This window comes from Pongo abelii, chromosome 4 (assembly GCF_028885655.2).
Source record: "Pongo abelii isolate AG06213 chromosome 4, NHGRI_mPonAbe1-v2.0_pri, whole genome shotgun sequence".
In the NCBI taxonomy this organism is placed as follows: Eukaryota; Metazoa; Chordata; class Mammalia; order Primates; family Hominidae; genus Pongo; species Pongo abelii.
In genome coordinates, this window is record NC_071989.2 from 84,983,618 (window position 1) to 85,010,013 (window position 26,396).

The 26,396-nt window shown below is 35.6% G+C and overlaps 1 protein-coding gene across 7 annotated transcripts in view; it reads right to left on the bottom strand.

Annotated features, from left to right (window-relative positions):
• The window catches only part of WDR41 (WD repeat domain 41), a 185,375-nt gene that overhangs the window by 20,702 nt on the left and 138,277 nt on the right, over nt 1-26,396 (bottom strand). For all 7 annotated transcript variants that reach the window (XM_063724150.1, XM_063724149.1, XM_063724153.1 and 4 more), the window contains 4 exons: nt 13,106-13,154; nt 11,453-11,584; nt 7,388-7,450; nt 2,144-2,255 (listed from right to left, as the gene is read on the bottom strand). In XM_063724150.1, the coding sequence (XP_063580220.1) occupies nt 2,144-2,255; nt 7,388-7,450; nt 11,453-11,584; nt 13,106-13,154 (356 nt within the window). The remainder of the gene's footprint in view (nt 1-2,143; nt 2,256-7,387; nt 7,451-11,452; nt 11,585-13,105; nt 13,155-26,396) is intronic.

Here is a 26,396-nt window from a genome sequence, read left to right on the forward strand (position 1 = left end):
GATGACTAGCTCAAAAGTGATGTAAAATTGGGGTTTTCCTTCGTGTAAACTTAAGAAGCCTGAGCAGGCTCCCTGGCACTGAATGAACTAGCCAACAGTCAGCAGCTAAGAAAGCAGCTTTCAAATAGCATGTTAGTGATCCATTAATACATGTACAAATTTTCTTCTATTACTGAAAGAATCAGATTCAACATTCTAACACATTTCACTTATTTAAGAGGTCTGAGTATCTTTTCATAACCGAATAATGATTTTAGCATAACTATAACTTCTACAAGGCATGTTACAATTTTGCTTCTGTCAGTATGAATAAAAGAGTTGATATATTAGAACTACCATGTGTTGGCAAAAAAAAAAAAAACCTGTTTAATTTTTCCATTATGATATATGTGTAATTTATAATATATATGCAAGTGTAGAAAACGGTCTAGTCATTTGCTTATCCTTCCCTTCCATCAAAGGACTGACTATTGTGATTTGGATAGTATTTCTGGCCAAGATTTTTCTCCACATAGGTGTATTTTAACAGTAGGTTTTGTATTTTTCCACGTACAAGGAGGAGGAAATGGTGCTGCAAGGAAGGCAAAGGAGTGGTACAGAGAAGGCAGAGGACATGGGACAACAGCGGGGTGGGTAGCAAGAGAAGAATTCTAAATGCAGAAAACAGCTTGTTTAAAAATCTTTCACTAAATTATATGTGAAAATACTAGAAGCCCAACAATCCAGATGTAGCAACCTAATACTCAGAATCACAAAACATATTACTGGAAAGGACACGGGTGCCCTGTGTTTTAGTCCAGGGCTCCTTCCATTGTATCACATTGACTAAGATTATCTTTGCTTATTTCCAAACACAGAATAACTGCTTGTAAAAGCTCCACCAGTCCATAAATCAAGCAGGGCTTATGAAAGGACATCATGACATAAGGATCTAATAACACTATTAACAATCTGGCCTCCAGTAATTTGGAAAACCCAAATGATGAACAGCTCACCAATGGTAACCCATGGCCTTCTCAAGGCTTTCCCACAGATACCCTCAAAGCCTTCTGTTAACTCTTGAGACACTGATAAATGGCAGTATTGTAATGATTTAATATATAGTACTTAAAGATAACTTGCAAAATGAAGGGAGACTGCAATAAGAGGTGGCTATTTCCAGGAACACACAGAATATTCTTTTCAGCCCCAATTTCAACATTTTACAATATAACTTTACCAAAATAAAATTCATGAAAACCACAGGCTAGTGAAAGAGAAAAATGAACATAAAGATACATAATTCATGATAATAGTAAACAGGGAAATATATTCTAGATTTGAGCAAGACTATTAGTAATCAAATGTTGAACTGAGTGGTTAAATTGTAAACCCTAGCAATGTATGGATTTAGTTTTCCTAAGTCATTATGTTTCTGATACTTTAAAATACCTATGTGGAGCTAAGCTAGCTCCTATTAGTAACTAAATTCAATTCACAGGGCTCCTGCTACCATTGAAATATCAACAACATGCACAATTATGTTTCTTCTAGGATACCCAGGCTCATTTGATTATTTTTAGAAATAACAATAGTTAGTGTGACTTCCAGGTTGTTATTAAAATCTACTCATTTAAATATTTTACTCTAAAAATAGATTTTATTTTTTAAGATCCTTGGTATCAAAAAGTCAAAACTAATTTATTTTTTTCTGTTGAAACCAAAAGCATATGTACACAGAATTCTGAGAAAATGAAACTTTATCAGTAAGCTTGCACATGTATGAACTTTTTGGTAAGGACAATTGTAAAAAGAGGTCATCCTTAGGCATTTATTCAAAGTTAATGACCCCACAAATGCTACTGTAAAGTTGTAAGGGTCTGCTTCTAGGTATCAGCGTGCTCACCAAACACAGTTCAGGAAAACAGCCCAAGAGCATTGGAAAAGGTTGTTCTTGAGTGGAGTCTTCTCCTCCTGATTCAGGATAAAAATATATTTTACACAACCCCTGATCTGAATTGAATATGGCTACCTGTTATCTTCAGAACTGAAAAAGAAAAATCCCCTATATTGACCTTTCTACTTATGGAAAGTCTCTCTGAAGATCTGCTGTGTCTTCTAGTCTGTCAATCATAGTTCAAAATTACCTTGATTTGTTTTTTACCTGTATCAGAAAGGTGGCTAGTCTTACACAGGAGATCTAATTTTCGGTTCCACACACACAGGTCATTCCCACCAGAAAGCCAAACATCTAGTCTCTGAAGAACAGTTAAACACTGCAAAATTTATTTGAAATGTATATCAGGTTAGAAGCTCAAGCAGTCATTGTTCAGTGGTTTAAAAATATATCCACAAGTTCTTTAACCCCTTCCTTCACTAGGTGGAGCTTATTTCTCTTTAGTAGAGCATGTGGGCACTACTAAGTGACTAGCTTCTACCAAACAGAATCTGGCAAGAGGAATGGTGTGTGACTTACAAGACTAAGTCATAAAAGATACTGTGGCCTCCTCCTTGTTCTCTCTTGGATCACGTGCTCTAAGGTGAAGACACTAAAGCAGTCACATGGAGAAAGGTCCATGTAGCAAAGAGCTGAGGCTTCTGGGCAACAACCAGCACTAACTTGCCAAGCATGTAGGTGAGCCTTCTGGGAGGCAGCTCCTCCACTGCAGTCAGGCCTTCAGATAGCAGGAGCCTCAGGAGAGGCCCTAAGCCAGAACCACCGAGATAAGATGCTCTCTAGTCCTAATCACAAACACTGTGAGATGACAAATGTTTATTGTTTTAAGCCACTAAGTTTTGAGGTAATTTGTTACTCAGTAATAAATTACGAATACACAATTGCTTAAACTCCTTTTTAAATGAAATTGAAACTATGACCTTAGTTTCTCTGTATCTTTAGAATAAACGCCCAAGTCTTCTCAATTCTATACATTTGGTAGACTCAGGAAAGTGAGTGTTTCAAGTACCATATAAGCCCTTTACCTTTAATAGTACTCTCCTCACCCACTGACTCTGAGTCAGACAAGGGCAACAGCAAGAGAGAAGAACAGAAAATAAAAGGCAGAGGTTCTGGTAATCTTGCCTAGGCTGCTTTTAAAATTGTTGGATTAAAAAGAGTTGAAAATAACCAATGCAGTTTATATTTCTAGTGGTCCTACCCTGTCTAATCTCTGAATTTTTAATGCCAGTGTTTCATTTCTTTTTATTGCCAAATAGTATTCCACTGTGTGGATATACATTGTGTTTATTCATCAGCTGATGGACATATAGGTTGTTTCCATTTTTGACTATTATGAGCAATGTTGCTATGAACAATCATGTACACATTTTTATATGAACTTACATTTTCATATCTCTTGGGGATATACCAAGGATTAAGACTGCTGGGTCAAATGATAATTCTGTTTAAACTGTTTTCCAAGGTGGCTGTATTGTATCATTCTAGATCCCACCAGCAATGTATGAAGGTTACAATTGCTCCACATTCTTACCAACACTTGTCTTTTAGATAATAGCCACTCTAGTATGTAGGAAATAGCATTTCACTGTGGTTTCGACTTGCATTTCTCTAGTGACTAATGATGTTGAACCTCTTTTTCATGTGCTTATTTGCCATTTGTTTATCTTCTTTGGAGAAATTTCTTTCTTTCAAATCTTCTCTATTTTTAATTGGAGTATTTGCTTTTTTATTGAATTCTTCATATATTGTAGACACAAGTCCCTTATCAGATATACAATTTGAAAATATTTTCTCCAATTCTGTATGTTGTCTTTTCACTTTGAAGCACAAAAACTTTTCATTCTGATGAGGTCCAATTTATCTTTTTTTGTTGTTTGTTGATATGCTTTTGATATATTTAAGATACCTAGCCCAAGGTCACAAAGATGTACTCCTATATTTCTTCCAAGATTTTTGTAGTTTCAGCTCTTACATTTGGGTCTTTGACCCATTTTGAGTTAACTTTTGGATATGACATGCGGTAGGGATAAAATTTCATTATTTTGTATGTGGATGTCCAATTGACACAGCATCATTTTTTGAAGAGACTGTTCTTTCTCCCATTAAAGGTTCTTGGCGCTCTTGTCAAAAAATCAATTGGCTATGTGAGACTTTACTTCTGGGCCTTTAATTCTGTTCCATTGATCTGCATGTCTGTCATTATGCCAATACCACACTGTCTTGACTACTGTAGCTTCATATTAAGTTTTGAAATTGGGAAGTGTGTCTTGGAACTTTGTTTTTCCATTTTAAGATTGTTTCGGCTATTCTGGGTCCCTTGCACTCCCATATGAATTTTAGGATCAGCTTGTAAATTTCTCAAAAAAAAAAAAAAAAAAAAACAAGCCAGCTACAATTTTGATAAAGATTGGGTTCAATCTGTAGATCAATGTGGGTAGTGGTGGAATCATAACAATAGTAAATCTGATCCATGCACTCAGGATGTCTTTCCATTTATTTAGATCTTTAATATCTTTCAACAATGTTTTGTAGTTTTTGGTATGTAAGTCTCAAACTACTTCAAATTTCTCTTAATAGTGATGGGGTATTTCTATGTTGGCCAGGTTAGTCATGAACTCCTGACCTCAAGCAATCCTCCCACCTTGGCCTCCGAAAGTGCTAGGATTATAGGCGTAAGCCACCCCGCCCAGACTAAATCTATTTCTGAGTATTTTATTCTTTTGGATGCTACTGTAAATGGAATTGTTTCTTAATTTTTGGAATGTTCATTGCTAGTGAATAGAAATACAATTGATTTCTGTGTGTTGATATTATATCCTGAAACCTTGCTAAATCCATTTACTAGCCTCAATAGTTTGGTTGTGGACTTAGGATTTTCTATATACACAAGATCATGTCATTTGGGAATAGAGACAGTTTTATTTCTTCCTTTCCAATATGGATGTCATTTATGTTTTTTATTGTCCAACTGCCCTGGCTAGAACCTCCAGTACAATGTTAAACAGATGTGCTGAGAGCAGACATCCTTATCTTGTGCCTCATCTTTGGGGGAAATTATTTGTCTTTCACCATTTTTAAAAATTATTTTATTATTTTTTTTGAGACAGGGTCTTGCTCTATCGCCCAGGCTAGAGTGCAGTGGCACAATTATAACTCACTGCAGCCTCAAACTCCTGGACTCAAGTGATCCTTCCACCTAAGCCTCCCAAATAACTGGGATTACAGACATGTGCCACCAGGCCTGGCTAATTTTTCTTTCTTTTTTTTTGTAGAGAAGTTTCACCATGTTGCTCAGGCTGGTCTTGAACTCCTGAGCTCAAGCAATCCACCCACCTTGGTCTCCCAAAGTGCTGGGATTGCAGGCATGAACCACCACACCCAGCCTAGCCTTTCACCATTAATACGAAATTAGCCTTGAGATTTTCACAGAAGCCCTTTATTAGGTTGAGGAAATTCTCATCTATTCCTAGTTTGTTGAGTATTTTTATCATGAAAGGGTGTTGGAGGTTGTCAAATGCTTTCTCTGTTTCTATTGAGATGATCCTGTGGTTTTTGTCCTTTATTCTTACTATGGTGTATTTCATTGATGAATTTTCAGATGTTAAACTAAGCTCATATTCCAGGGATAAATCTCGCTTGGTCATGGTGTATAATTCTTTTTAGATGTTGCTGAATTTGGTTTGATAATATTTTGTTGAGGATAATATATGTTTTTGTTACTTAACATTTTACCACTAGCATTTTCCTCTTTTAATATTCTTCTGAAATATAAATTTTAGTATATATATCTACCATAATCTATTTTCTTATAAGACATTTAGGGCACTTCCAATCATCCATTTATAAAAATGTATTTGTAGTACACATTTCTGTTCATAAATTTCTGCCCTATTTTATGATCATTTCCTTTAAAGAGTTTTCTAGAATGATCACTGGATTAATGCATATAATAATTTACTTAGATTCATTCATAATGCCAAACTACCTTCCGGGAAGATCATATCAATGTACAGTCTCAATATGCAATAAAATGCCAATTTCACTATCTCCTTGCTAACATCAACCCTTATAAAAAATTTTGCTAGTTCAAAAAATAAGTGATAGTATTTCTCATATTAGGGATATAAATTTCTTGGATAAACTATCTATTCAAGAACAAGTGAACCACTGAACTAAATGAGTGCAATGCTATTTTTTAACAATTTTTATGTGAAACAGGATCACAGCAGGAGAAAACAAACACAAATATCTAGCTGATTCACATTACAGTAAAACCCCTTTTAAAACTACTTTCACTATATTGGAATAAGATACTTTTTTAGTGACCAGTTCCTATAACCAGTTCATAACACAGTTTACCAAAAGGAATTTCCTCCAAATACATTAAATTTTTTTCTCTTTGTTCCTTTAAGCCACATATTTTCATTGGAAACTTAACGACCTTAGTTTTTCAGATAGCAAGAATATTTTTAAAGGAATGTAAAAGGCGCATCATTTCAGGTCACATAAAGTATAGAGATTTTAATCAAATCAATACTTTTTAATGCCTTCTTAAAAAATCCACTGTTAAGTTAGATAAAAGTATATATAGTACATGGCACTTTCTTCCCCTGAAACTTGACTAAGTTGATATTTTGAACAGCACAGTGCCATGAGATGGCTACCAGAGATTCTGCCTTTTTGGGAAAAGATGAACTATTCTACCTATTGGCACACAGCAATTCTTTTTACATTAAGAAAAAAAAGAAACAAACGAGCTCCAATATGGAGATCAGTTATCCTTAAAGTAAATGAGGGAACGTCTACTGCTACTACTATCTTTTCCAAAACTTGCTTACATCACTAAAAAACAGTGGCGCTTTCTCTGAACACTTAATTTCTGTAGGAATCACAAGCAACCAAGTCTTATCTATGTTTGTTTCTCTAAAATGTAGCAGAGCTTCTGTCATATCATAAGCCCCAATTAATAATTGTTTGTAAAAGGAATAAACCTAACAGTAGCAGCAAATTAGCCATGTAAGATTTTTAGTTTTGAAACTAAGTAACTGACATGTCTTGCCTTTGTGACCTTAGAGAAGGCAGAGGTCATGGGACAAATAACTCTATATTTTAAATTCAAAGCATAAAGAAAACAGACCAGCTACTATTATGGTCATTCTGCAAGTAATATCTCTTCCCGGAACTACCTACAAAAAACATACCAGGTACTGCCTTTTTTCCTTATCTTGCTATTGGGATTATCCCTTGCTCTAATTTCAAATTGAAACATTCTAACACTTAATACATGTGCTCTCAAAAATCTGATCTTACACGAAGCAAATGACTACAAGTGTGTGGAAAAAAATAATTCATAAGACCCACAAAAGTAATTTTGTCTAACTTTTTAAACCATGTCTTCTGAGACAAAAATAGATTGCCATAAAAACTCATATTTACTTAAGATTTTACCTTTACAGTAGACTGGAAGCATGATATTCTCTGAACTTGTCTGGCAGTATCACCATCCCACACCTAAATTTATGTTAAGAAATAATTTCTAAACAGAATTTTAAAATCTTAATTATAACTTTTCTAATTAACAATTAAGCCACAAATGTTAAGCAGTTAGAAAATCTTTAAATCAAACATAAAATACTTAGTGTTTATACCACCACAAAAATAAATTCATATAGTGAGTCATCAACTTAGCAAAGCAGGCTTATGATCTAAAATAAGTTTGAGGTAAATTTTACTATCAAATTATTTGAAAATGCCAACATAATGAATGGTCTGAAGTACTGAATCTTTACAAGCACTAAATATTCCAACTGTTTAAAGTTTATTCTCCAGAATAGCCTACCGTAATCTAGTAAGCATAAAGTACTTATACCAAAAACTATCATGTCCATTAATATTTACTGAAAGCTCCCTATAATGTGGATAGCATGATTTACTACTGTTATCTGGATTCTAGAAGACACTAACAGTGTATTACTATTACCTGTATATGCATTTAATATAATCAGAGGGCCTCTCATAAGACATCCAAGTTCAGTTTGACTTAAGCACAGTGATTTTCAAACTTTTACACCATTTCCTATAGTAAGAAATACATTTTACACCATGTCTGAAAACACATTTACATACATGTATGTATACAAATACATACATGTATGTATATAAATGTATATGCATGTATTAAAAATTGAAACTAATTTCACAAACTAGTTCACCTTATCATGGCCAATGCCTTTTGTTATATTTTTATTATACAGATGTGCCTTGACTTAAAGTACAGTTATGTCCCACAATAAACCCATTCTAAGTGGAAAATATCCTAAGTCAAAATGCATTTAACACATCTATCAAACATCATAGCTTAGCCTGGCCTAACTTATATGTGCTTAGAACACTTACATAAGCCTATAGTTGGGCAAAAAAAAAAAAGTCATCTGGCAACACAGTACACTGTAGAGTAAGGCTGTTTACCCTTGTGATCTCATAGCCGACCAGGAGCTGCAGCTCCAGGCTGTTGCTGCCCAGCACCGGGAAAGACTATCATCCCATGTATCACTAGTGTGAGAAAATATCAGACTTCAAAATTCAAAGTACAGTTTCTACTTAATGCACCTCCCTTTCACACCATCATAAAGTTGAAAAACTGTAAGTCAAACCACCCTAGGTCGGGGACCATCTATATTCTATGTCATGCTTTAGATGGAGCTAGATTATCATGAGAATTACATTTTATGTATATAACACACTAAACAAACTGCTAGCATACAAAGATGCTCCTAGTAATTAGGAAATGTTTTCTGGCCTTATATTTACCAGAATTCTAGTAGTATCTCACAGCCTTTTCACTTATTTCACTATTCGCAAGCAGAACATTTAATATTCAGCAACCTGAGCTCTTAAGGCTATCGCTTTAAAAAATTATCTACCTTCAGTATTTAATTAAGGAAGTTAGTTTTTACAGCTTGGGTATCCCTTATCCAAAATGCTTAAGACCGGAAGTGTTTCTGATTTTTTTTGGATTTTGGAATATGTGCATATACCTAATGAGCTATCTTGGGGATGGAACCCAAGTCTAAACACAAAATTCATTTATTTTTCATATACACCTTATACATATAGCCTGAAGGTAGTTTTATACAATATTTTTGGTAATTTTGTGCATTAAACAAAATTTTGACTGCAACCTGTCACATGATGTCAGGTATAAGATTTTCCACTTGTGGCATCACGTCAGTGCTTAAAAGGTCTTGGATTTTGGAGCATTTCAGATTTTGGATTTTCAGATTAGGGATGCTCAACCTGTAGTAAAAACCCAAGCAGAGTAAATTTAGAATTCATCTGGGTAAGAGAGACTGCCAAATAAGCGGACTAGAATTTTTTTCTAACAACAAAAATCATTCAGCAAAGGAAATGAGTCCATACTATCATTTACAGGTAAAATTCATAGTGACACTGTACTACTAACTTCTGTATGTAATTTTAATCACTGCCTCAAAATATTGTTATAGTGTCTTAGGAGTGGTCTAATATAGTATTTTAAATTCTATTTTTGCAAAGATTACACTGATACTTAAAAAGAGAGCTTTATTCCATATTTGCCTCTACAGAGTAGTAATAAAGCAACTCTGACCTAACCATCTGAGTGAATTTTATGCCCTTGTTTATGTTGTATCGTAATCACACACAAACATACATATATGTGTGTATGTATACACGTATGTATGTATAGAGAGTTTATCCCCATTTAAACCTTTTCTTGACATTTTCTCAGCTGTAAAGAATCTGTCTAGAAAGCACTTCAGCTGATGAAGTCATTTAAAGCATGTTAAAGTCTGTATCTTGGTTCTATAAGAGCCTAAGAAACACCTATACCTTTGGGCTTACTCCAAAACTTCACCAATGCTTGAAACTGTTTAAACAGAACTTTCAGATAAGCATATACTTTTAAAAATTAATATGACCAGAGACAGTGGCTCATGCCAGTAATCCCAGCACTTTGGGATGCCAAGGCGGGCAGATCACGAAGTCAGGAGTTCGAGGCCAGCCTGGCCAATATGGTGAAACCCTGTCTCTACTAAAAATACAAAAAAATTAGCCAGATGTGGTGGCACGCGCCTGTAGTCCCAGCTACTTGGGTGGCTGAGGCAGAAGAATCACTTAAACCTGGGAGGTGGAGGCTGCAGTGAGCCGAGATTGTGCTACTGCACTCCAGCTTGGGCAACAGTGAGATTCCGTCTCAAAAAAAAAAAAAAAAAAAAAATTAATCTGACAACTTCTTTTAAAAAAATAAAAGTAATGAAAGACAACAGTTATCCATAGCACTTGACTCTGGACTTCACCAAGCCAATTCCTCATACAGATATTAAAGGGCTGAGTTTGTTTACAGAAAACATTTTATGAAGTGCAGTGGTTCGGGGCTCTGACTATGCAGTCAGACTTGCCAGTTCTGCCCTACACTGGCTGTGTGCCTTGGGAAAGTTACTTAGCCTCTGTGTGACTCTATTTTTTCATCTGTAAATAAGAATAATTAAAAATAAGGCCGGGCGCAGTGGCTCATGCCTATAATACCAGCATTTTGGGAGGCCAAGGTGGGTGGATCACCTGAAGTCAGGAGTTCGAGACCAGCCTGACCAACATAGTGAAACCCCATCTCTACTAAAAATACAAAATTAGCTGGGCGTGGCGGCACAGGCCTGTAATCCCAGCTACTCGGCAGGCTGAAGCAGGAGAATCGCTTGAACCCAGGAGGCAGAGGTTGCAGTAAGTAAAGATCACGCCATTGCACTCCAGCCTGGGCAATAAGAGCGAAACTCTGTCTCAAAAAAAAAAAAAAAAAAAAAAAAAAAGAAGAATTAAAAATACCTATGTCAAAGGGCTAATTTTAAAGATTAAATGAGTTAATATATGTAAAACAATTAGAACAATGCCTGTTACACATAGGCACTTTACTACTGCTATCCCATCTTAACTTTTTACCTAAAAGTATGGGTAAAGAAAAAGTAATTTTACTTTTATAAAACTGTTTTTAATTATTAAATATTAAACACTGAACAAACAGTAATTCACTTTTCCATCAGACTCAGATGCTCAAAAGATTTTTATGGGTTGGGACCATTTGGTTTCTTCTGCTGTATAGTGGGAAAAAAAAATGTAAATTATTCTCCAGTCCAACTCATCGTTGTTTCCCTAAATTGAAAAGCAAATTGAGATAATAAAATAAATTATTTTTAAGTCCACATTTTCCCATTTCATCAATTTTATACAACCTGATAGAGTAACTCTGGAAAGAACATCAATAGTCATGGAGTTTCCATCAATAACAAGCCTTAACCTCCTATTTCCAGTCTAATACTTTTCATATACCTAATAAATGGTATCTTATAAGTAACAGAACAAAAATCATTTTTGTTATAACAAGAATATACAGACAAGACCCTATCAGCTAAAGACTAATAATGTGTGTAGTGGCTCCTTAGGCCACCACAGCTTGTTCATTTCTTCCAGATTAAAGGATACAATAACTGTTCTATCAGCAGAGGCTGTCAAGATGAGTTGATTTTTTTCTTCACAAGATCCCAAGGAAGAAAATGTAATAATAGCTGTTATCTTTTGAGTGTGTCCATTCAGTTCTAAAAGTTTTTCCCCTGTCTGAAATACCAATAAAAATGTTAATAGGCTTAGTTTTCACAATTTAAATAATCATAAATGACAACATTAAGTAGAACTGCCATATAGAAGATACATATAAATCCATTTAAAATTACTTATTCAGAATTTAACCTAAGCAATCACACAGAATCTAAACAAGCGCTGAAAGTATAGCCATAAATAGTTTTATTTTCTAAAACAAAATGCTAATTTTTAGTATATTTTTATAGAAAAATTTGAGTATTTTCTATAAATTTAAAAATATAATTGTGTAAATTAAGCATAAAAACATCAGTAACTTAGTTTGTAGGAAAAACATATGGAGTCCTCACTGTCCAAGTATTTGTTATTTAAGTCTCCACAGTTATAAGGTCATAGAAGAAAATAAAAGTCACCATAACAACTGTATATGTACCTACACACACATAAGTATATATATCCACTCATTTATTAACCACTTAGAAAGTCAGTCTCTACTCCATCGTTATTTAACACCAACGTCTATTCCTACCCACCCAATGTCTGCATCCATCAGTCTCTCACTAATTTACCAAGTAGTAAACATGCAAAAATACAATGTAAATGGCAAATCTTTCCAAGATTGCAGGACTTCATGAATGTGGTGAAAATAACGTTAAAGAACTGCTTTTATCACAGGAAAAGCCATTGAAAAATAAAGATCTGACACAGTCAGACTAGATAACAATCCAAAATAAAGGTGAGAGGAAGATACTTCGAAAAAGAATAATTTGAGTAACAAATGATCAGGAAGGGAGGCTCTGAAGAAACTGGTGAAGCCTTAAATATTTATTAAAAAAAAAAGTCTTTTGTAATATTAAGTCAAACATGAGAAAAATGTTACATTATGCTATTATGCAATGTTGAAAGAAAGCTTGTGTGTCTCACAAAAATCAACATAATTCATTTATTCATTTTGGAAGTCAGGGCATAGCTACTGATAACCTAAATTTTGTTAAATAAGATTAAAATTTTGTATTTTTTGAATTTTCATACTTTGGCATTTGTTTCTTAGGAAAGAACTTTTTTTTGTTTTTTTTGAGACAGTCTTGCTGTGTCACCCAGGCTGGAGTGCAGTGGCATGATCTCGGCTCACTGCAACCTCAGTCTCCCGAGTAACTGGGATTACAGGCGTGTGCCACTATGCCCAGCTGATTTCTAGTATTTTTAGTAGAGACGGGGTCTTGCTATGTTGGCCAAGCTGTTCTCAAACTCCTGGCCCCAAGTTATCCGTTTGCCTTGGCCTCCCAAAGTGCTGGGATTACAGGCACGAGCCACCACACCCGGCTGGAAAAAAAATCTCAATTTAAAAAAACTTTCCCTCTTCATTATGAAATACTGGTCCCCACTGTATATGGATTTATCCTAATTAGCTCTTTTCAAATATTAATGTGTCAATTAACAGTGATATGCAAATGTATCCCCAGATAGTATTTATATGAATACATACTCAACTACATCATCATATCTTTATTACACAATCCACACATAATCAATACACACCTGGGCATTCCACACAACTACAATTCCATCATCACCAGCAGATGCAAATCTGGTTAGGGAGAAAGGGTCAAGAAAAAAAAAAATCACTGGTGACATTTAATTACTAAGATTAAGAACTATCAAACGTTATTAGTGGTATTTTGACTAATATCAATGAAGATCAAGTTATTTCAGCTAATTTAAAAAATATTTATGAAACACATTCCAGGTTCTGTACCAGGTATGGAAGATCAAAAGATAAATAAGACATTTATAAGTTTACAAAGAATAACCTGCTAGAAATGTAAAAATAATCTTTAAAGTCCTTCTTTGCTTTAAAATTCTATGATTTTAAGAAATCCCTGACTTAAGTGAAATGAAACCAAGCTGAGAAGTGCCTTCAGTGACAGGAAGTGATATTCCAGGGGTGGAACTGATTACGACGTTAGATAAATTCATTACTTCTATTATTCTCTCTGTAAATAATTATTATTTAAAGTCAAGATCTCCTTTGCTCAGCTCAACTCCTTAGTCTTTCCACATAAATGCTTTGTTCTTGGTTTGGAAGGTTTGAGGATTTTTTAGGGGTTTTTTTGTTGTTTTTTAGTGAAGATGCTTGAAACGCACAGGTAAAGCTTGTCTCATGGCATGAAAAATGAGCTGTGATAGTCTGCTATAGCTTCTCTCTCCTTTTTATATCCCATTCACCATATACACAGGGACAATCACCAAATTCTGTAGAGTAGAAGATATTCTGAACACAAACACTATCAAGAGGAATAACCTGTCATACAGGATTCATCATCATCATATTATACTAAAATTCACCATCTTATTATACTAACCCAACAAAGTAGTATAATCACATCGTAAGCATGTCAAATAATCTATTGTTAATGTCATACACAAGTTTGTAAATAATTTTTAATGACTCAGAATCCATTTAAAGTTGTCCCCATAATACTGCTTTCACTCAAATTCAGGTTTTTTTGTTTTTTTTTTTTTTTTCAGTATGAGAGAAAGTGGTGTTAAAGAGAGCCAGCTATGAATGACATATAACTGGCCCCTTATAATTAACAGATGCTATGTAAGCATCTGTTCTAATGGATTTTTACCCCTTTATGAGATAACAAAATCCCACTACTTCAGTCATGAAATACTTTCCTTAACACTCCAAACTGAGTTTCATGTCCAAATTTCTTATCTTCAGTTTCAAAGTTCAGTGCCTTCACTGGCTCAGACAATTCCAATACTCAGTTCTTATTTCAAAACCCTTTGAGTACATCTACTACTGGTAGAACTAAGATTATTCAGGAGATATGAAATCGATCAAATACAGTCTGACGGTCTTTTAATAATTTTTAAAGACAGAACTACCTATCTTTTTAACAGAAAGGACCTTTTAAATTTAGGTAACTAGCTAAAAATCACACAGAGTTATTTTTAAATCCACACCTATCATTTATTTTTATTTTAAAATGTAACATATAAAAGATCCAGAGATTAAAAAGAAAATGATCATTTTTAAAATAAAAATAGATTTCCTATGCTTAATTATCCATATTTTCTCAATCAGATTAGTAAATAGTACCTTGAATATCAAAAATAGTTGCTGGAAATAAATCTTTAGCAGCTTATGTTTCTGGGCCTATTGATTTCTTTTTATTTGTATAGTGATGGTGGGGAGGACAGGACTCAAGGTCTTCAGTGTTCATCGGTATAAAACATCAATTTCTATTGATTCTTTAAACTCTTAAAATTGCATTTAGAAGACAGCAAGTTTAAAATACATACTTTTTTTCTAACCCTAATTTTTAACTTCTTATGACTGTTTTATCATGTTTGACTTTCATGAGTTCACAATGAGAGATGACTGAGAACAGTTGAGAGTTTAGAAATGGGATATAGAACATTTAACCTCAAACTTTAATTCAATCAGTAGGGAACAAAAGTTAAATCTAAATAAGGCTCAAGAGTAATGCATGAAATCACAGTCAATTTTTTATTGCTCCAAGGCCAATTACCTGGTTGGCAGATTATTCAGGCCTTCTACTCTTATATATATTCTATTGCTACCATTTTTTTTTTTTTTTTGCCATTTCAGTATTTATTACTACCTCCCCTAAAGAGGAAACATTAAGCTTTAAAATACAAACCAGTATAACTTTGATACATATTAGTACCTGTCATAAAAAAACTAATAAAGGGTTGAGATATCATTCACAAATTACAATTATCCATCCTATTATGATGGATAACAAAAAACTAGCTATACTTTATCAGTTTATCTTAAACTAAATCCTAGTCAGTCAAGCATACACTTCAACCATCTCCAAATCAGAAATGGAAATACAACCCAAGAATTCCTAATTGTAAGGTATAGTGTAACTGCTGAAAAGAAGTAATGAACTATAAAATAAAAAAAGGATTAAAATGTCAATAAGGTTTAAGCTATTCTATCCAATGGAAGAATAGTAATATTGCCAGATAACATTTTACATACTAATTTTTAAAAACACTCTAAAGTAATAGAAAGCAAAAACTTAAGCCTAAAGATAAGATTTTGAGAGAAATGTTTCTTTACTGATTAGCAAAAAATGTATTCAGTGTGATTCCGTGCTAGGAGTTAGGGAAATGTCAAGATACCTTATGTGTGGTTCTTGCTTTGAGATCTTAAAACTTAATGATTGTTTAGAAATGTACCGTATTTCATCAAATCTAAGACGTCAATTGTAAGACACTCTTATTTTATTTACCATTAAGGAAAACATACTGCCAATTACAAGTGAAAGACACAATTATATGATGTGTCCAAATTTTAGAGATGTCAAAATAGAAAAAAATTTGCTTCTTAGAATCATGAACTCTAAGAATTACCATATTTATTGATCTTTATCTTTATAACATGGCACTTGCCAGTCTAATGAATCTCTGATTATCTCTGGTTTTAATGCTAAAGAAATGCTTGTTGAATGAATAAATGAATGCATAAGCAAACATTAAGTGTTCAAGGGCTCTGTGAAATAGATTCATTAATGACGGTAATGTAACCCCATATTTTCCTTTTATCATAATTAATGTAAATATACTACCACAAAAAATAAAAACTTAAAAATTTAAAACCCAGAATCCCTATCACACAAAAATAAATTTCTATATTTTTTCATATTCCTGTCCAGTTCTTATCCATATACTTCAGGGTTTTGTTTTGTTTTTAACTTAAAACCAAGTCCAAGATCACACCACTGCACTCCAGCCTGGACAACAGAGCAAGACTCCATCTCAAAAAAAATACAAAAAACAAAAAAAACCCAAGTTGTTAAAAATACTCCTTGAGACTACACAATTAAATGACTAAGCAAAAATTATATTCATGAAAAACAAGTTCAACAAGGTGAAACATGGTTTAACAAAGACCTATGGCAGACCTCCTAGAATGTTCCATCCTCTCATCCCCTAATTATGAGAACTAAATTTATTATGATAGTCCATAAGTCACTTGGTAATTCAATACTTACTAAGCACTAACTATATAGATGCTTAAACCTGAGAATAAAGATCAAGAGATTGTTCTTGCCATTCAAGAACTCACAGTCCAACATTACCATGTGATGCTATAGGGTCTAGATCATAAGTCCTTAGAGAATTCTCACTTACAACCATTTTAATGTATAAAAATAATTCCCTCTAAACACCTTCTCTTTGAACATCTCTGAGAAAGTATTCTCTCATTCCTTCCAACAGTGGGCTGAAACTACAGCAAAGCTTAATAAAGATTTGTAAAAAATAAATTGTTTTCACAATAATTCTTATGTCCAATAGCTAAATGCTCATTTAATAGTTCTTACTCATGTGAAGCCCTTTCAACTAAGTGAAGGTCCCAAAAATTCAAATGTTACCTTAAAGGACATAAAAAGTATAGTCCATAAACCTGAACCATAAATCTTCCTATATTCAATGTCTACATAAGGCACTGAAAAAATAAAAATATTAATACAACATTATTATAGCAGTACAGGCACCCCAGTGGTTAACTTTCCACCTAACCTGCAAGTACTTTCTAATGCATGATAAAACTAAAATACTATACAGTTTCCATGATCACCTCATCTTTTTTTTTTTACAGTAAGACGCAGGATCTAATTAAGGTCTATACAGCACAATTGCGTGATATATCTCTAAAGTCTCTTTTATTCTATGGTTTTGTTCTCCATCTTTTTTTTCCTTGCAATCTTTTTGTTGAAAAAAGTTGTCTCTCTTCAACCCAAATGTCTATCAATGATAGACTGGATTAAGAAAATGTGGCACATATACACCATGGAATACTTTGCAGCCATAAAAAGGGATGAATTCATGTCCTTTGTAGGGACATGGATGAAACTGGAAACCATCATTCTCAGCAAACTATCGCCAAGGACAAAAAACCAAACACCACATGTTCTCACTCACAGGTGGGAATTGAACAATGAGAACACTTGGACATAGGAAGGGGAACATCACACACCAGGGCCTGTCATGGGGTGGGGATAGGGGGGAGGGATAGCATTAGGAGATACACCTAATGTAAATGACGAGTTAATGGGTGCAGCACACCAACATGGCACATGTATACATATGTAACAAACCTGCACGTTGTGCACATGTACCCTAGTTGTCTCTCCTGTAGAATTCTCACAGCCCAGATTTTGCTGACTACTTTCCTCTGTTGTCATCTAACATGCACCTCTGTACTCTGTATTTTTAGTAAATTGATCGTTAAATCTACAGACTTAATCCAATTCAAATCTGAATCTTTGGTAAGACCATTTCATAAGCAGTTTGTATACTCCATTTTTTTTAGGAAACAAATTTCTGGCAGTCATTTTTGTGTGTGTATGATGTTAACACCCATCAATAATCACTGCCTGAAGTCATTATTACATTTACAATAAAATAACATTGAAAAAATGCTGCTAAGGGTATCAGTGATGGAAGATCAAATGAATGAAATGAAGTGAGAAGAGAAATTTAGAAAAAAAAGAATAAAAAGAAACGAACAAAGCCTCCAAGAAATATGGCACTATGTGAAACGACCAAATCTACATCTGATTGGTGTAACTGAAAGTGACGGGGAGAATGGAACCAAGTTGGAAAACACTCTGCAGGATATTATCCAGGAGAACTTCCCCAATCTAGCAAGACAGGCCAACATTCAAATTCAGGAAATACAGAGAACGCCATAAAGATACTCCTTGAGAAGAGCAACTCCAAGACACATAATTGTCAGATTCACCAAAATTGAAATGAAGGAAAAAATGTTAAGGGCAGCCAGAGAGAAAGGTCAGGTTACCCACAAAGGGAAGCCCATCAGACTAACAGCGGATCTCTCGGCAGAAACTCTACAAGCCAGAAGAGAGTGGCGGCCAATATTCAACATTCTTAAAGAAAAGAATTTTCAACCCAGAATTTCATATCCAGCCGAACTAAGCTTCATAAGTGAAGGAGAAATAAAATACTTTACAGACAAGCAAATGCTGAGAGATTTTGTCACCACCAGGCCTGCCCTAAAAGAGCTCCTGAAGGAAGCACTAAACATGGAAAGGAACAACCAGTACCAGCCACTGCAAAAACATGCCAAATTGTAAAGACCATCGAGGCTAGGAAGAAACTGCATCAACTAACGAGCAAAATAACCAGCTAACATCATAATGTCGGGATCAAATTCACACATAACAATATTAACCTTAAATGTAAATGGGCTAAATGCTCCAATTAAAAGACATAGACTGGCAAATTGGATAAAGAGTCAAGACCCATCAGTGTGCTGTATTCAGGAAACCCATCTCACACGCAGAGACACACATAGGCTCAAAATAAAGGGATGGAGGAAGATCTACCAAGCAAATGGAAAACAAAAAAAGGCAGGGGTTGCAATCCTAGTCTCTGATAAAACAGACTTTAAACCAACAAAGATCAAAAGAGACAAAGAAGGCCATTACATAATGGTAAAGGGATCAATTCATGAGAAGAGCTAACTATCCTAAATATATATGCACCCAATACAGGAGCACCCAGATTCATAAAGCAAGTCCTTAGTGACCTACAAAGAGACTTAGACTCCCACACAATAATAATGGGAGACTTTAACACCCCACTGTCAACATTAGACAGATCAACGAGACAGAAAGTAGGAATTGAACTCAGCTCTGCACCAAGTGGACCTAATAGACATCTACAGAACTCTCCACCCCAAATCAACAGAATATACATTCTTCTCAGCACCACAGCACACTTATTCCAAAATTGACGACATAGTTGGAAGGAAAGCACTCCTCAGCAAATGTAAAAGAACAGAAATTATAACAAACTGTCTCTCAGACCACAGTGCAATCAAACTAGAACTCAGGATTAAGAAACTCACTCAAAACCGCTCAACTACATGGAAACTGAACAACCTGCTCCTGAATGACTACTGGGTACATAACAAAATGAAGGCAGAAATAAAGATGTTCTTTGAAACCAACGAGAACAAAGACACAACATACCAGAATCTCTGGGACACATTCAAAGCAGTGTGTAGAGGGAAATTTATAGCACTAAATGCCCACAAGAGAAAGCAGGAAAGATCTACAACTGACACCCTAACATCACAATTAAAAGAACTAGAGAAGCAAGAGCAAACACATTCAAAAGCTAGCAGAAGGCAAGAAATAACTAAGATCAGAGCAGAACTGAAGGAAATAGAGACACAAAAAACCCTTCAAAAAAATCAATGAACCCAGGAGCTGGGTTTTTGAAAAGATCAACAAAATTGATAGACCACTAGCAAGACTAATAAAGAAGAAAAGAGAGAAGAATCAAATAGATGCAATAAAAAATGATAAAGGGGATATCACCACCGATCCCACAGAAATACAAACTACCATCAGAGAATACTATAAACACCTCTACGTAAATAAACTAGAAAATCTAGAAGAAATGGATAAATTCCTCGACACATACACCCTCCCAAGACTAAACCAGGAAGAAGTTGAATCTCTGAATAGACCAATAACAGGCTCTGAAATTGACGCAATAATTAATAGCTTACCAACCAAAAAAAGTCCAGGACCAGACTTTTTCTATCAGAGGTACAAATTCTATCAGAGGTACAAGGAGGAGCTGGTACCATTCCTTCTGAAACTATTCCAATCAATAGAAAAAGAGGGAATCCTCCCTAACTCATTTTATGAGGCCAGCATCATCCTGATACCAAAGCCTGGCAGAGACACAACAAAAAAAGAGAATTTTAGACCAATATCCCTGATGAACATCGATGTAAAAATCCTCAGTAAAATACTGGCAAACCGAATCCAGCAGCACATCAAAAAGCTTACCCGCCATGATCAAGTGGGCTTCATCCCTGGGATGCAAGGCTGGTTCAACATACGCAAATCAATAAACATAATCCAGCATATAAACAGAACCAAAGACAAAAACCATATGATTATCTTAACAGATGCAGAAAAGGCCTTTGACAAAATTCAACAACTGGTCATGCTAAAAACTCTCAATAAATTAGGTATTGATGGGACGTATCTCAAAATAATAAGAACTATCTATGACAAACCCACAGCCAATATCATACTGAATGGGCAAAAACTGGAAGCATTCCCTTCCATCAATGTGCAAAAATCACAAGCATTCTTATACACCAATAACAGACAAACAGAGAGCCAAATCATGAGTGAACTCCCGTTCACAATTGCTTCAAAGGGAATAAAATACCTAGGAATCCAACTTACAAGGGATGTGAAGGACCTCTTCAAGGAGAACTACAAACCACTGCTCAATGAAATAAAAGAGGATACAAACAAATGGAAGAACATTCCATGCTCACGGGTAGGAAGAATCAATATCGTGAAAATGGCCATACTGCCCAAGGTAATTTACAGATTCAATGCCATCCCCATCAAGCTACCAATGACTTTCTTCACAGAATTGGAAAAAACTACTTTAAAGTTCATATGGAACCAAAAAAGAGCCCACATTGCCAAGTGAGTCCTAAGCCAAAAGAACAAAACTGGAGGTATTAGGCTACCTGACTTCAAATTACACAAGGCTACAGTAACCAAAACAGCATCTCAGCTCACTGCAACTTCTACCTCTCAGGTTCTAACGATTCTCCTGCCTCAGCCTCCCGAGTAGCTGGGATTACAGGCACCCACGACCACGCATGGCTGATTTTTGTATGTTTAGTAGAGATGGAGTTTCACCATGTTGGGCAGGCTGGTCTCAAACTCCTTACCTTGTGATCCACCCGCCTTGGCCTCCCAAAGTTCTGGGATTACAGGCATGAGCCATCGTACCCGGCCCCTTGTGGGTTTTCTGAAGATTCATCTGTTCACAGAGAGGGAACATACTGGTCTGCTCTTATTTTTGAGGTAAGCCTGTATCTGAATGGGAGGCTGGCAACTGTTCAGTTGCCCCACGGATTCATTGAAAAAGTCTACCTGACTCAGGGTGAAGTGTAAGGAATTCCACTGTGGGTACATATTAAAGCCACATCCTGGCTGGGCGTGGTGGCTCACACCTGTAATCCCAGCACTTTGGGAGGCCAAGGCAGGCGGAACATGAGGTCAGGAGTTCGAGACCAGCCTGGCCAATATGGTGAAACCCCGTCTCTATTAAAAATACAAAAATTAGCTCGGTGTGGTGGCACATGCCTGTAGTCCCAGCTACTCAGGAGGCTGAGGCAGAAGAATCGCTTGAACCTGGGAAGCGGTGGTTGCAGTGAGCCGAGGTCACACCACTGCACTCCAGCCTGGGCGACAGAGCAACACTCCGTCTCAAAAAAAAAAAAAAGAGCCATATCCGGTAATCCAGCTTTGTATCGGTTATTACTTTATGAAGCTGATATGTTCATGTTCATCTGTATGATTCCTACAACTATTCTCAATAAATTCTGTTCTCAAAGAGAAACAAGGGTGGTTCTCCACTGAACACTCAGAACACTAGCAATATCTAAGAAAACATTTTATTTCATACAGAGGCATAAATACCTTTTAAATTAGCATTTTTATTTCCTCTATTTCAAATACAGATAGTTAACTTTTCATTATGGAGAATTTAAATATAAACAAAAGTGGAGAGAAGGGCATAATAAAAAGCCACACATACTCATTGCCTGTCTCTAGTAATTATCAACTTATGGCCACTAGTGTCTTACCTGCACCCAGTCCAATCCCTCTGTAAATTATTTTGAAGCAAATCCTAGTCACTGTATTTCATTTTGTCAGTATTTCAGAATGCATCTATAAGGAATGTTTTACATCACACCTAAGTTAACATTTACTTCCTTAATATCATCAAATACCCAGTCAATGATCAAATTTACCTGATCATAATTTTTTAAACAGAAGGATCCAAATAAGGCTTCTATAGTACACTTGGTTGATATATCTCTAATATCTCTTTTATTCTAATGATTTTTTTTCTCCATCTGTTTTTCCTTGCAATTTATTTGTTGAAAAAAAAAGTCACCTGTCTTGTCGAGTTCTCAGTCTGGATTTTTTTTCCTGTGCTGTTATCCAACATGCACCTCTGTCCTCTGTATTTTTTGTTAATTGATAGTTAAATCTAGAGACTAAATAATATCCAAATCTGACTTTTTGGTAAGACCACCCCAAAGGCAGATTGTATACTCCATCAGGAAATATAATTTCTGGCTATCTTGTGTGTGTATGTGTATATGTTATGATTTAGGCCATCTAAATTCATTATTTCATTCGAAGGAGTTCAGAGCACATAACCCCAAACTATGCCACTCTGACATAATGATTATTTCCAGCTTAAGGCAACTGAGAAAATGCAGGCACAGAATGAGCTCTGCCCTCCCCACATCTACCTGAAAAAAAAAAAAAAGCACACATCACCCTTGGGAAAGTGCCCCCGCAACCTCCACCCCCCTTCCCATACCAGAAGGGGGATAACAACCTTTATCACAGATGAGATGGCACCAAGAGTTTACACAAACCAACCTCACTAATGAGCCCTTCTCTACCATCAGTTTCCATCATATATTTGCCTTCTCACAATTTGCCACCCCAAGAAACTCAAACTCCATTTCCTTTGTCTTGTCACTCAACAAATTTCTTGTTCTGCTAAGATGCTACATAAGCCGAAGTTTTATTTTTCTTTTTCGAGACAGGGTCTTACTCGGTCATCCAGGCTACAGTCAGTGGCCCCGATCACAGCTCACTGCAGCCTCAACCTCCTGAGCTAAGGTGATCCTCCCACCTCAGCCTCCCAAGTAGCTTGGACCACAGGTGTGCACCACCACACCCAGCTAATTTTTGTATTTTTTAATAGAGACATGGTTTTGCCATGTTGCTCATGCTAGCCTCAAACTCCTGAGCTCAAGGAATCCTCCCATCTCGGCCTCCCAAAGTGTTAGGATTATAGGGCTGAGTCACCATGCCCAGCCTAAGCCCAAGTTTTAACCACCCCTATGAGTTACTTGAGTACTCCTGTGTGTGTGTGCGTGTGTATGCAATGTATGCACTGATATACTTCTTTTTCTCTCATTAACCTGTCTTTTGTATGTCTAAGCTGTAGAGCCCTGGTCAATGAATCTAAGATAGGTAGAAGAAAAATGTTTTCCTCCTCTACACATTAGAGGTTGCAAAATTACAATATTCTAATTCTATCATTCTTCCTAGCTTGAATTCTTCAGAGAAATTTCTTCTCGTCAATTATTACTGATCCCAAGACACAGTTTATATAAGAAAGGCAGTATAGATTTTGACTCTGCCCCTTTATTTACCAATCTTCAACATAATGAGTTAGTTCCCCAGCATTCTCCAAAAGTGAGTTCTCTTTTTTAAGTATCATTATGAACACATGGATTTAAACATATGTGATATGTTGCAATTCATTGCAGTTACTTCCTATATCTATGCTCAAGTTGCCAGATGGATTTTTAAAGCTACATTTTAAAGATGTTCAAGAAAATAATTTTCAAATGCCTAGAGTAAGGGTATTTTGTAGTTGAGAGAGACTGATTTTATCTAGAAATTAGAGTTTTACTGCTAAGATGACAAATTTGAAACTGAAATACTGTTAGAAACTTGCTGTCCTTATCCTAAAATTTGATTCTATGCTACTGCATGAAGCAGCAATTACCTTTTCACTCACTCCTGTCATCCTCCCAAACCCTGCATCATCTTATCCAACTAAACGAAATTCAGCTACGGCTCCAAAACACAAGCTGAAAGGACAAAATTATTAGAAATAAGGAGAAAAGCAGCAAGGGTGGCACACGCATCTGTGTAATGACACTGCCGAAATTCCCTACTTGATTCAGGGCACGATCCAAAACAACAGAAATTCAATCAACACATTCACCACACACGGTGGATTAGGGGGCTTTAGAAATAGAAAAGTTATTTGGTTAACAGATGTAAAATTTACTATAATAAAGTTGTCTAAAGTCAACGTCACACTGGATATAAGTGCTTTTAAAAAAATGCCAGATATGGAGTCTGTTATTAATATTGTAGCTGTTGGAATTTGTGATAAAAAGGATTCTGCTTATACCCTTTTTTCCAGGCATAAGTGCGTTAATAGCTCTAAAAATACTAACTTTTTCAAGCCATCAAATAACTATTAACCAATGGCATACTTACAGTTTCTTAAAAAGCTGCCCAAAGACATAGCCAATGAGTATGTTCATGCAAGTTAAAAATAAAATAGACCAACTTACAACTATGGAAGTGTGGCAGACGCCAATACCTGCCTTCCAGACCCCCTTTCAAGACAGGACTCACTGCCCAGCTGTGAGGAATATAGTTATCTGACTGCCTCCAGCTGTTGACTTCAGGATCCATTTCCACTTTCAAGCCAAAGTTATACTAGCTCAATCGGCTCCTAGTCACTGGGATTTAAGCAAGATAGTAGAAGCCAGGTGCATGTTCTTCATGAAGGACCCTCAGCAAATAACTAAGCAAGGCAACAGTACAAAGCCCTAGTTATTTACATCCAGCAGAGAACCCTTAAAAAGCAGCCTTTCCTTCAGTGGTCCCCACTGGACTGGCAGAAACTTTGTCACATCTGCATCAGAGTCTGAGACAGCTCCTCTTACCCAATTCTGCTTCCCCCCTTCTCCTTTCATTGGCTTTCTCTCTTATAAACCTATTGCATGCTTAGTGTCTCCATTTTAGTGTCTCCTTCCCAGGGAACCCAGGTTCTAGAAGGATCTATACTGACTATCTGTTTCCCAGGGAACCCAGATCCTAGGATCTAAACTATACTGATTTCCGTTCTCTGAAGGTTAGTGTATAAGAAAGAATATGTTTAGCTTGAGAATATTTCCTTAAAAATGAGCATATTGTTCATTTTTAGTGGATTATCAAGCTATACTGAGTTTATTTACTTTCTTGTGAATGTACAGCTTCACCAACCATCCTAGAGGCACATTTCGTTCTCCAGTCTGGCACTTCATCATGGGTCATCTGATTCTTTTCCAGTCATGATCACCATCCTACATAACCTTGTCTGTTTCCTGAAGGAGCAAGGAATGGTCAAATGAGCAACGGAGAAAACTCTTCTTAAAATGTGTTATGAACTCAGTTTAGTTTAATGTGTCAAACGCTAGAGTATTACATGCAATTTTAGCACAGTCCATTTTTTGGAAGACTCTTGCTGAGGCTTAGCCTTCTTTAGTGATCTCCCAATCAATATGACCCTCACTTCATGTTCAAAAAATACTAAAGAAGAAAAGGCAGCTGTCTGTTAGGTTATACAGGATTTATTGGGTATCTTCAAAAACCAATCTGAGAAAATTTTCCACTCACTGATTTTAGCTGAGCCACTGAGAAAACAAGAAAATCCTTCTGCGAAATTTTCAATAAGATGATATTATCTAAAGACTTGAAGCGTGAAACCTGGATTATAACAGCTGACCAAAAAAACCCAGAGTGTAATGTCTTCAAAAACTAAGAAACAAAAAAAGGATAATGATATAAAATTTTAAAACTGGAAAGGTATTTCTCTAATTTGACAATGCATAATGTAAATATGCAATGGTAAAGATAATTCTAAACTATTAAGAGTAAAAACATTCGGTTCTTAATTCTGTTCATAATATGTTTATACTTTGTAGACTTTCCTGTGTCCTTCTTACCAAGAATGACTCTTTCGGTTTTTCTTTTTTAGTGCACTACAGAATTAAATTTTCAAAAACAACATACAGACTGAAAGTTCTACAGGTCAGCAAATGACCGAAAAACTTCATAGTTGATTATATGTAAATTTGATGACTTTTCAAAGAATTAAATGTGAATCATGAAGTCAT